Here is a 13,075-nt window from a genome sequence, read left to right on the forward strand (position 1 = left end):
GAGGCAAAACAGTGACTCGACGGACCACATGGACGTCTCCAGTGAGTTAATGTTCAGTTTACTTGTCGTATGGCTTGCTGAAGACTTACAGGTATATGTACCTCTTTGAGCAATTTTGCGAGGTACTCGACTTGCAAAACTCCATTGCATGTAGTTTTCTTCACAAACTTCACTCGAAAACTAGTGGAAAGATAGATTCATAGTCACAGGGGGCAGCAATTTTTGTAGGATTTCAAACCGACTCTCATTGCCGAGATGTGACACTCGTATACAGTCTCTGTCGGTTATTATCTTTTTACTAACACTGTTCGTAAGCCATGTTACTCAACACAAGTGGCACACAATCCCATGTAGACATTTGGATAGTTCAGGTTAATACAAACTATTTGGCAAATTCATTCACGTTTGGGCATGGGACCATCCAAACACCGTAGCTGCTTTCTGCAGTTCTGTCGTTTCACCACGTCGATCCAACTTACTGCACTGATTCCATACAACTGACTGGCGCAACATACAACTTCACTGCCATGCTTTACGTTTCCGGTTGAGGGTCACATGGCCAAATGGTGTAGGTTTTGTACTATTTACATAGCTCCAAAGGGACCAATGTGCTCTGTTACCACGACCTGGGGTCACGAAGAGAGTGGTTGGATGTTACAGGAGCTACGGAGTTTGAACGCACTGGCATTCGTGCCGGTGATAGAACCACCTTCGCCAACGGCCATAATTGTCGAGGATCCAGCTCTGGTGCTGAAGGAAGGCCGCTTCCACAAAGTCCCCGTCATGACTGGCGTGGACTCCGCTGATGGCTCCGTCCTCGTGCAGAGTAAGTACTGGCAGATGTTTTTGACAGCTCTCTCACTTGCTGTTCTGACACACACACACACACACACACACACACACACACATACACACAGATGTTGGGTTGGTGCGTAAGTCCGTAGAGATTTTCTGTAAGTTTAATAAACACAAGAGATACACACAACGGCTACTTTATTCATCAATAACATATCTTCCCTCTCTTTTCAACAGTCTGCCAACTCTGTGATAACTTTTCGATTCCGCGACCGTAGAAATCACGTGGTTTTGAAGCGAAGAACTCGTCCAGCCATATTCGGAGCGCATTTTCACCCGAAAAGGAAATCCCTTGAAAGTTGTTCGATAGGGAGCGGAGGAATTGAAAATCTGATGGCGCATGATCAAGTGAATAAGATGGATGCGGAACAACTTCCCAACCCAAAGCCTGTCTAGTGTTTTTTGTCAGCCTAGTAGAATGCAGGCGGGCGTTATCGTGGAGTAGCATCCTTCACGCAGTCTTCCTGGTCGTTGTTCTTAGACTGCGTCTGCAAGACGTCTCAGTTGTTGGCAGTAAATGTCAGCAGTGATGGTTACACCGCGGGCAAACAATTCATAGTACACCACACCGTCGCTGCTCCACCAGAAGCATAACATTATCAAATGGCTCTGAGCTCTATGGGACTTAACATCTGAGGTCATCAGTCCCATAGAACTTAGAACTACTCCAACCTAACTAACCTAAGGACATCACACAACACCCATGTCCGAGGCAGGATTCGAACCTGCGACCGTAGCAGTCGCGCGGTGCCGGACTGAAGCGCCTAGAACCGCTCGGTCACCTAGGCCGGCATATCACTATCTCTTGTAGATGTGCGCAGGTCTTTTTACGGGGAATTACTGCTTTGTTTGGGCTCAACCACTCCCTTCTTTTCCGCATATTAGCATAAGGACAACATTACTCGTCACCAGTAACAATACGGGATAGGAATGGTTGCCCACGAGCCAATTAACGGCGGGCAAGCAGCGATGAATATATGGCCACTCGCTGATTTTTGTGATTTTGGCTTAGAGCCTGCGGTAGCATACATCCGATTTTTGAACCTCCCACATTGCAAACAAATGCACGCTGGTGGAAAGATCATAGTTCATTACATTTCCCAGTTCTAGAGTATACTAACGAGCGTCAATGTGGATTAATGTGTCTAAATGATCTTCGTCAAACCACGAAGGGCTTCCTGAAAGTGGAGAATCAATAATGTCAAAACGATCCTTTTCAAAACGAGAAAAATATTTTCTTGCTATGCTCTGCCCACTGTCACTATTCTCATACATGACGCAAGTATTTATGGCTGCCTCCCCTGCTATCAGCCCTCTATTGAACTCAAACAGAAGAATATGTCGAAAACGTTGCGATTTCTCCAATTGGCAATCTTTTCTAGCTTCCACAGCTCCACTCACTATAAATGACACAGCGATTCGATATATACCAACACAAAGAAAACCCCTCGAACTTATGCACTATATATATATATTTCAGTCCGTAACTAGGCGGCTGCTACAATCGCAGGTTCGAATCCTGCCTCGGGAATGGATGTGTGTGATGTCCTTAGGTTTAAGTAGTTCTAAGTCTTGGGGACTGATGACCTCCGATGTTAAGTCCCATAGTGCCTAGAGCCATTTGAAGCTCTCTGCTTTCCACATTTTGGGATGAAGTAGTATGGACTAAAACCAAAACAGGTGTCTGGTAAATTTGGGCTCTGAATCACATACCTTGAAAGCTATGTGTATTTATTCCGTAGAAGAGGTGTGTTTGACACTAGCGAAGATGAGCAAGTACTTATACCTCTTAAAGTATGCATTTCAGACAATATGTTTCCTGGACCTTTTTTTTCTTAATTTGGTGTAAGCAACCTGTCCTTAAAGACAGACGGTGTTATCTTCGTTCGTAGTCTGTCCTTAAAGACAGTTCTTTCGTTGTGAAGTATTATTTACAATGCTTCACCTATAACGGAGGCCTCGAGTTTGCTGTTGGACTAGTCAATATATACGATAACATAGGCACTGCAATATCTTATTTATCTGCCGATACCGGGCTAGTGACTTTCAAGTACAACATGTGACCTGTACGGGAATGTACATAATGGATGTACGAGTACGGGTTGTAGACGCAGGTTGCATGGGGGCTTAATTATATATTATGAATGCAAATTCTTTTTAAATTTTTAGTAGCTGTATGTCCGATTACGAGGTCTCGTAAACGGTTGGCCCTGACTAGTTTTAGTACGCAATCTGACTGCATAGAATAACAACAAGGAATGAAAGAAAATTTTTGTTAACACAATTAATTAATTAATTAACTCCCCAGCAACTGTAAAACCTACGAAACCAAAACACAAGTGTAATTGTTCTGTGTGTGGAAGTGTGATTCAACGTACACATCTGGCACGGTTCTTCCTCAATAAGACAAGACATTTTAAATACCATTTATACTGAAGTAATTGAAAAAAATAGAAATACTATAATTGCGTAAGGAAACCAGAATTACACTCTAATACAAGAACACAAGCCAGATGCTTTGTTGACTGAACCTGTAATGACGCATTATTTAAGACATGGAAATAATGAAAAAAGAAAAGGGAATATTTTACCTTCATATATATTGACGAAAAGCACTCTGATCATTACAATATCTCCATTCGAACAACATCTGCTGTCTAGCCCATCAAACAACTGCATAAAACATGGAACAAGCACTCCCTACTACAACATATCAACACCGACTCACTACTACCACATCTCAACAAGCACTCTCCACCACGACTTCACGACAAGAACTCTTCACTACGACATCTCAGCAAGCACTGACTACTACGAGTTCTCGACAAGCACTGCCAGTGGAGGCGGCGGAATAATACTCTTTTGCGCAATATCTGGCGCTGTGGCTCAGTGTAGCCACCTTTCATATGCCCCTCCTCCACGGGCCAGAATTTGATGGTATTTTTGCCAGCATTGGTGGTGAAAATACCACCAAATTCGTCCACAAAAATACAGACAAAAATAAAAGATAATATTAATACGTAAATATCACATAATTAGATAAAATTTTGGCTTTGCACTGACCTTTCAATAACCTAATATATGAAATACAGTAAGCAATACAACTTCTTTCATACATGTGACTTTACATAATAGTTCACACAATACACAAAAAATCAGTTTATACAAATGTTCACATAAAATGCTTTCAATGATTAGTTCCAGCAGTAGCAACCAGCAATGGTCAACAGGTGCATACACCAACAAGTGACATCATTCAGCAGAAGCAGTTCCATTAGTGGCACTCAGCAATGTTGAGCAAGTACAGACACCAACAGGTGACATCTTTTCAGTAGAAGCAGTCCATCAGTGGCACCCAGCATTGTTGAACAGGTGCAGACAGCAACAAGTGATATTATTTCAGTAGAATCAGTTCCATCAGTCGCACCCAGTAATGTTGAGCAGGTGCAGACCCCAACAAGTGACATTATTTCAATAGATGCAGTCCATCAGTGGCACCCAGTAATGTTGAACAGGTGCAGACACCAACAAGTGACATCATTTCAGTAGAAGCAGTTCCATTAGTGGCACCCAGCATTGTTGAACAGGTGCAGACACCAACAAGTGACATCATTCAGCAGAAACAGTTCCATTAGTGGCACCCAAAATGTTGAGTAGGTGCAGACACCAATAAGTGACATTTCAGTAGAAGCAGTTCCATCAGTTGCACCCAGCAATGTTGAACAGGTGCAGACACCAACAAGTGACATTATCTCAGTAGAAGCAGTTCCATCAGTGGCACCCAGCAATGTTGAACAGGTGCAGACAGCAGTCCATAATATTCACTATCACTAATCACACTGTTCATCAGAGTTTATAAGCAGAAATTAAACATGTCCTAGTGGCACCAATCATGTAGAAAAAGTACAAGTAACAGTCCATAATATTCACTTTCACTAATCACACTGTTCATCAGAGTTTATAAGTAGAAATTAAACATGTCCTAGTGGCACCAATCATGTAGAAAAAGTTCAAGTAACAGTCCATAATATTCACTATCACTGATCACACAGTTCATCAGCAGAAATTAAACATTTCTAAGTGGCACGCTTTATGTTGAACAAGTGCAGGTAACAGTCCATAATATTCACCATCACTAATCAGACAGTTCAGGAATGAACAATAGTTTGAATGCACACACAATTGCTTTTACAAAATTATTCTCAATGCTCTTACACTAAACATACAAATTATAACAAACACACAAATCATATCAGATAATTGTCATATTAACTATTACAAATACACAAATATCAGTAAACCTATAATATTTATGGGTGTCAGTGCAAGCCACAACAAACAAGTAAAATAATATTTAGGAGGTAAGTCGGTACCACTTTTCTGGGATTAGGAAGGGAAAACACACAAAACACACTCACTCATCTTTCATCCACATTAAGTACTACTGTCTAATTAAATAGTGTTAACTGTGTAAATGCAATTCTGTCAAAATTTGATGTTCATCATGTGTATCAAGTAGTAGTGGCATAGTGTATAACAGTCAATAATAGTTAGCCAACGTCATAGTCATCATGTCAAGACCAATGTTTGCCAAGCCAAATCAAAATGTACGGTTGCTGAACAACTGTCAGTGTGCCAAGATATGCAATTACTTCCTCTCTCCAAAAAAAAGTATATACTGCTTAGTGATTTAACTAAGTGTGTGTGTAGACAATCTTCCTTCTACTTGAGTGTTCTAGTCTGCCATCTTCATCCTCCTTGTTCCATATAAACCAACAAAAAAAAAATGCTCCTCACTTACTTTACCTCTTATCCACCAAAACTCCAATAATCATCAGCATCACATAATCTCAATACTTCAATAATACCTCTTACGTCGATACATATAAACCTTATCATCAATATCATTTACCTTACCTCTTGTCCACCAAAACTCCAATAATCATCAACTTCACATAATCTCAATACCTCAATAATACCTCTTCAATACGTCGATACATATAAACCTTATCGCCAATATCATTTCACTTCCATAACAACTCTTTCCTCTAGTCAGTCTCCTCGAACAAGTACAGATAAAATCCTAGTGCAAACTTCAATTCATCATCCCATACAATCCGAAGACACAATGTCCACACACAACCTCTGTGTAGTCCACCTGAGCCAAATCTTCTACTCATTATTAATTATAAAATACATTTTGGTTACCTTGTCCATCATTAAACAAACGAAATGCATACATGACCTCTAACAGCCTTTAGTTCGAATAACTCTCAGTAAGTAAGTACGATTACGGATTGTGAATGATCATAATATTTCACAGTGTGTACACCACTTCAAGAATCATGGCAGAAGCAAACATGTGGAGTATTTTTGTGTCAAGTGTCACTTGCTATTTCAATTGCTCACGAAGAATGCAGTGTAATAACTGTCAATGGTCTGACCCTAGTGTTGGTATGTCATGTCGTTAGCATCCTTCCTATCAGCATAAATTTATACAGCTTCCATAAAACCTCAGCTCATGTGACTTCTATGAAGTTTCTTGTACTAATGTCGTTCGTCGAATTATAGCAGTTCATTTTCTTATCTTAAAAATATAAAGCACTGAGCGTAAGCAAAACAAGCAATAACGAGTAAATATACCAGTAGAGAACAGAATTTCAACAAGTGGATGCAGCACAATTCCTGCAACGAGGCTCTGCCAAGCGAACAATCTATAATTAATACCATAGTGTGACCTAAACTCCATGTTCGTACACAGTATATCAGCATTTCTATATACCAAATTAAAGAGTAGTTATGACAACAAAGAGAAATGTATAAATATGCAATCCATACGCACAGCAGCAAACATATATCTTATGTAATAAACAGGTCATTAGCATCATATCAGCATAAGCAAATAAATGTTCGTATGTAATCTTAATAAGTAAACATAAAGGCGCAAGCAGATAAATCACAAAGTGTAACGTACATACATAACCATATCAGCACAACTAATCAGGTGACAATTATAATTTAAATAAATAAGCACAGCAGGCACATAATTAAAAAATATGACATCAGTGAAAAAGCAGTGCAGCCAAGTGATGCATAATATATACAAATAACAACCCTGTTCATTAATCAATCATTGTCAAAATCAGTTAACGTACGCAAGCACGTCGCTTCACAAGTAAATTCATAGAACATGAAATTAGCACAAAGTATGAATCACGTAATCGCGAGCAGCAAATTACGTCTAAACTACGTACCTAAGTGAAAATATGTTACCTGAAAAATAAACTCAATTAATAGTTACCTTTTTAGTTTATTACTTTTTTTTCGAAATTACATTCTTCCTGAAATTTTCTCCATAGCAAGTCATTTAACGTCGGAGACACACAGAATTTACCTGAAGTTCTTAAATATTTTATAGAACCGTATCCTGAAAAGTACTGAACGTTAATAACATAATTTATCAAGTCACTATAGCTTTATACTGGATTTATTCGGAGAATTTAGACTGTGTATTTGTTTACGGCTGTCAGTGCATTCGCACTGAGCGCTCGATCAACTGTAGGCGCGTGACGTAGGAAGTAATTGTTTGCGGTCAACGACTGCCTTGTGCGGCGCGCAGACTTGACTGTTGCTTTGAGTATGTGCCGCCGCCAAAACACAGCACGGTATCCTTGTATTCTCTGCAAGTTTACGTATAACTGTTGGTTTCTCGCAAGTATGTCATTCCACAAAAATTTTAACGTTAGATATATGATGTACTCCCTTAGAGCGTCGAGATTTAAGAGTTTCTACTTCGACAGTGTTATCATGAATAATTTTGCGAATTCTATATGGACCGTTATAAAGCAGAAAAAATTTGCGACACAAGCCTTTTCCTTTATGAGACAATCGATGAGACTTAATTAACACCTTTTGACCAACTGACAAGGTTTTTAAACGACCAGGACGCTTAGCTGATTTCTCTCTTCTAGCAGCCGCAGATGCAATATTTTGTAGAGCCAGGTTCACAACTTCAGAATGCCGCAGTTTCCGTGAAGGCGGAAAAGGAACGATTTCAGAAATGCGATTTGTCGGTGCTTTGTTTTTTAATATCAGTATAGGCGGTAAAGAAGTTGAGTCATTAGGAAGTTCATTCAGAATGTTTTGAAAAATATGAAGATACTGATCCCAAGTTCTGTGATTCTGATGACAATAAAGACGACACAATTTATTGATTTCCTTCATCCATCTCTCTGAAGCGTTAGATTGAGGGTGAAAAAGTGAAATGAAAATTGGTTTAATCTTACGACGCCGTAGAGTACGAAGCCAAATTTTAGAACGAAACTGTGATCCATTATCTGATATAACCTTATCAACATGACCCACTTCCTTAAGAAAATGTTTGATGAAAGCATTAGATACTGAACGAGCTGTTGCTTTGCGTAAAGGTGTAAAACACACATATTTTGATGTCAATTCCACTGCTACAAAAATGTACACAAAACCATTAGTAGAACGAACCACTGGACCGAACAAATCAACTGCAGCCATGTCCTTTAATTTCGCTGGAATGATAGGAAACAACGGTGCTCTGTGAGAAATAGTTGGCGGCTTAGCCTTTTGACATAATTTGCATTTGGCAAGAACAGATCGAATACGTTTTTCCATATTACTGAAGCAGCAATTTTCTCTTAATTTATTAAAGCATTTTCTGGGACCAAAGTGTGCATAACTGAAATGTGTGTACCAAATCAATTTATTGACCCACTCATCAGGAATACAAACTAACCAAACAGAGTTGTCAACCGATTTTCGTTTAAAAAGAACTTTCCAGATAGTTCGCAAAAACGAGGTGTGGCCAAATTGCCCAATCTAACAAAGCGTCTAAGAAAATTACAGACACCAAGGAAACTACGAACATCACGTTTTGTAGTAGGAACAGCATAATTACGAATAGCGTCTAGTTTCTCTGGATCAGGAAGTATACCTTCTGTAGAAATAATGTGACCGATATATTTCGCCTGAGAACGACCAAATTCAGATCTTTTCAAGTTCACTGTAATGCCAACTCTTACAAAAATACATAATAATGAATCCAAAATTTTGTTGTGTTCACTCCAAGAACGTTTAGCAATAAGAATATCGTCAACATATGAAGTAATATTGTCACAAAGATAAACAGGTAAAATTTCGTTTAAACTACGAATGAATGCTGCTGAAGATAAAGTCCAAACGGTAATTTCCGAAATCTCTTTTGGGTAAAATAGTCATATCCGGTTATTCTTTACTGATTCTCTAGATAGATTGATAGTCGAAGAGTAGTTTTGACAGATGCAAAGAATAGAAAAAGAGTAGACAGTGGTGCAGAAAACTAAAAGGGAAATAGCACCACTACAGCTCGGGGCCCTATGCACGCTACGGCACATATTCACTTAGTGTAGTGAATCCTCTGAGGACTTTAATAGCCGCACATAATTTTCAGTTTGTGACTTAGTGGCCAATTTGGTGGAAGTGCGTACATAAATTGATCTAACCATGAACATGGATGTATGTCGTTCTTAGAATTGCGAAAGATCTTAAATTTCCGAACAGTTAAAAAGTGTTTACAGTCAGAGTTTTCGCCTCGTGGCGACAAAGACCTACCGCGACTGTTCCAGTACGAATGTCGATTATTGTCAAGTTCGCGCGCCTGGCGCTCTCTTGTTGCATCCCGTAAATGAAATAAATTACTTTCTTCAAACCCTTCTGCTACCTGTGATTCTAAATTTCTTTTGCTATCTTTTCCTACGATTTCGCCTTCAATTTGTTTGACTTGCTTTTGTAATGCCTCAAATTCCCTTTTAACGCATTCATTAAATTTTCCCTGATTTTCTACATGCTTATTTATGTTCTGGTACTCTTTGGTTTCTGCAAATGGTAATGGAGCTGTATCATCCGAGTCTCTGTCCCCATTTAAACTAAGACTTGTCAGTTTATCTGAAATCTCCTCAACTCTTTCCGATAAATCACCTATTTGTTCTTTCTGTTTATTTACGTCTTCTGTAAGTGTCGCGACTAGGGTTTCAGTATTGACACATTTAGTAGTTAACTGTTCATACTGTTGCGTTAAGTTATTTATTCTGTCATTTGTTACGGAATCCTCGATTCTTTCAAGTATTTCTTCCTTATCGTGTGCACGTTGTAAATTTAACTCTGAAAATTTTTGTACTATCACGCGATCTTTTTCTTCCTGTTCTCTGTCCTGTTCCTCTTGTCTAATTTCTGATGAAATTAAACTATTATTGTGAGCATTCAAAATCGGTTGTACTTCTTCTCTAATTTCTTTTTTTGATTCATCTTTCATGTTTTTGAAACATGTCCCTATTCGTGAGGCTAACTGTGTTTCCATTGTTTCCATCTCGGTTTTAATTGTTCCTATTTGTGAGCCTAACCGTATTGTCAAAGTTTCCATCTTCGTGTTAATTCTTCCTATTTGTGATCCCACTATTTGTAATTCAGATTCCAAATTTAATATTACACCCATCAACTGCTCCATATTAACTGGTTCAAAATTCTTTTCGCCCCTAACATTTCCCACAAAACCAGCTTCCTTCGTCACAGCTGTAAAGCTATCTGTGTTCGATACTGTTCCAGAATCTTCTGTCATTAATCTCGAATTCTGAAAATTTTTTAATTGTGAAAAGTTTTGAATTGGTTCCGGACTATTTTCCCGACTTATTAAATTGTTTTCAAGTTCATTATTCATCACACTGTTCTCCTGTGTTGGCGATTTCGCCACGTCAACAATTTCGTCATTCTGACTATCCATCATTTTTGCCTTTTTCATCGGTCGCGTAATCATTTACAAAATATACAAAACTCGTCACTGTACGAAAATTACACACAATGACTCCTCATCTCCAACAATACCATTCACACGAAATGTTTCCCTCAAGCACGATTAACGAACAATTGAAATAATTGCACTAAATTGTCAAACCCGTAGACAAGACAACAACAATTAAATTCTACAAACAAACAAAAAATACCATTAGAAGGATGACAGTTACCAAATCTACACATGCAATATAGACTACAATTACTAAACTACAAATTACTACAACAATACTACTGTCTACTATTTTTACAATCAGAAGAATTCCAAGGGACGATCCGAAGCAGCGGTCCCCACGTGCATGGGGGCTTAATTATATATTATGAATGCAAATTCTTTTTCAATTTTTAGTAGCTGTATGTCCGATTACGAGGTCTCGTAAACGGTTGGCCCTGACTAGTTTTAGTACGCAATCTGACTGCATAGAATAACAACAAGGAATGGAAAAAATTTTTGTTAACACAATTAATTAATTAATTAATTAAGTCCCCAGCAACTATAAAACCTACGAAACCAAAACACAAGTGTAATTGTTCTGTGTGTGGAAGTGTGATTCAACGTACACATCTGGCACGGTTCTTCCTCAATAAGACAAGAAATTTTAAATACCATTTATACCGAAGTAATTAAAAAAATAGAAATACTATAATTGCGTAAGGAAACCAGAATTACACACTAATACAAGAACACAAGCCAGATGCTTTGTTGACTGAACCTGTAATGACGCATTATTTAAGACATGGAAATAATGAAAAAAGAAAAGGGAATATTTTACCTTCATATATATTGACGAAAAGCACTCTGATCATTACAATATCTCCATTCGAACAACATCTGCTGTCTAGCCCATCAAACAACTGCATAAAACATGGAACAAGCACTCCCTACTACAACATATCAACACCGACTCACTACTACCACATCTCAACAAGCACTCTCCACCACGACTTCACGACAAGAGCTCTTCACTACGACATCTCAGCAAGCACTGACTACTACGAGTTCTCGACAAGCACTGCCAGTGGAGGCGGCGGAATAATACTCTTTTGCGCAATATCTGGCGCTGTGGCTCAGTGTAGCCACCTTTCCATGTTTCGTGACATGTGGAAGTTTGCATCTGACCACGAGTCGTTTAAGGGTAGCCAAATTCCACAGTCGGCCTTTGACTGTGGAGCGGTGCTGTACGTCCCGGCCGCTCCGTGTCGCGTTTCCGGGTGTGTTGTTATTTACTGCGCCACCGCGCTAGTGTTGAGTGTTATACTTACGTTCCTGACATCCAATGGCTCTTTCGTATCGGAAAGCCACGATAAAGCTGCAGTTTGACACTACGTACCCAAGGCCCACGAAATAGGGAGATTTTTACACGACATGATACATGTTGGCCCGAAAGAGCAGCTAGGTATCCACTTATCTATCGTCTCCAGCGTTGTCTATCGTACGTTTGCTGTCGACGAGGTCTGTGACAAACTTCTCAGACGCTCGACAGAACGCTATAGGTTCTGCCACACTGGCGGGAACGTGGGTGTGGTAACGCTTGAACGTGCTGGACTGGGAATACAAAATGTGCGAGAGTTTGAGCTACCATTTCAAGTTCCAGCGGATTTGGTCACCCTTGCTCTTCGGCCCTATGGCGCAGTCCTCGGTCATACGGCCGCAAAATGGAAGACCTTCGAAACTTACCCTGTCCTTAACAGGGTGCGGCAGGTCCGTATTGAATTGCACCACATATACCTTCGTATCTCACGATCGCTGGCTGCCGAGCGATAGTTATTTACGACGGTCAGCCGAGGGCCTGCTCCGGATGTGGACAGGCAGGACATGTGCATACCGAATGCCTGCAACGCAGATTCGACCGTCGATAGGGAGGTCTATGTCGATTACGTATGTTGCGGAGGCGAGGCAGGAGATGCCATCTGTTTATGATGACCCTTCTGTATTGGTGCAAGCCTTGGAGGCCCCTGCAACAGTTCCTGAGGAGCCCGCTGCGCCTGCCAGCGCCGACGCCTCTGTTGCCCTCTCGTCGAACCGAGGCGCATCGCTATAACGACAAGCCGACGGTGCGGTGGAAGTTGAAGAACAGGATGGCGCGTCCACCCCCAGCCCTGCGCCGGACACAGAGGCGAGACAGTATAATCTGAAATCGCCGAAGCGCCTTAAGAAACGGCGCATAACAACCGACGCAGCAGAACGGCTAGAGGAAGCAATGATGGATGATGAGGTGCGTCGGCCGATAAACCGATCCGACACGGCCGAAACTAACGTATCACACCATTCGCTGTCTTCTCCCGCTTCCGGTGGGACCGCGCACTGTGGAGATGCAGGAGATCACCGAAGCCCCGCCCCCGAGGATGCACCCACGACTATGTC

At 40.3% G+C, this 13,075-nt stretch overlaps 1 protein-coding gene across 1 annotated transcript in view; it reads left to right on the forward strand.

Moving 5' to 3' along the window:
* Positions 1–13,075, forward strand: part of LOC124596024 (acetylcholinesterase-like) — a 97,193-nt gene that overhangs the window by 53,237 nt on the left and 30,881 nt on the right. Inside the window, exon 6 of the mRNA XM_047134986.1 lies at positions 661–826. Within this exon, the coding sequence (XP_046990942.1) occupies positions 661–826 (166 nt within the window). The remainder of the gene's footprint in view (positions 1–660; positions 827–13,075) is intronic.

Source organism: Schistocerca americana, chromosome 1, assembly GCF_021461395.2.
Source record: "Schistocerca americana isolate TAMUIC-IGC-003095 chromosome 1, iqSchAmer2.1, whole genome shotgun sequence".
NCBI lineage: Eukaryota > Metazoa > Arthropoda > Insecta > Orthoptera > Acrididae > Schistocerca > Schistocerca americana.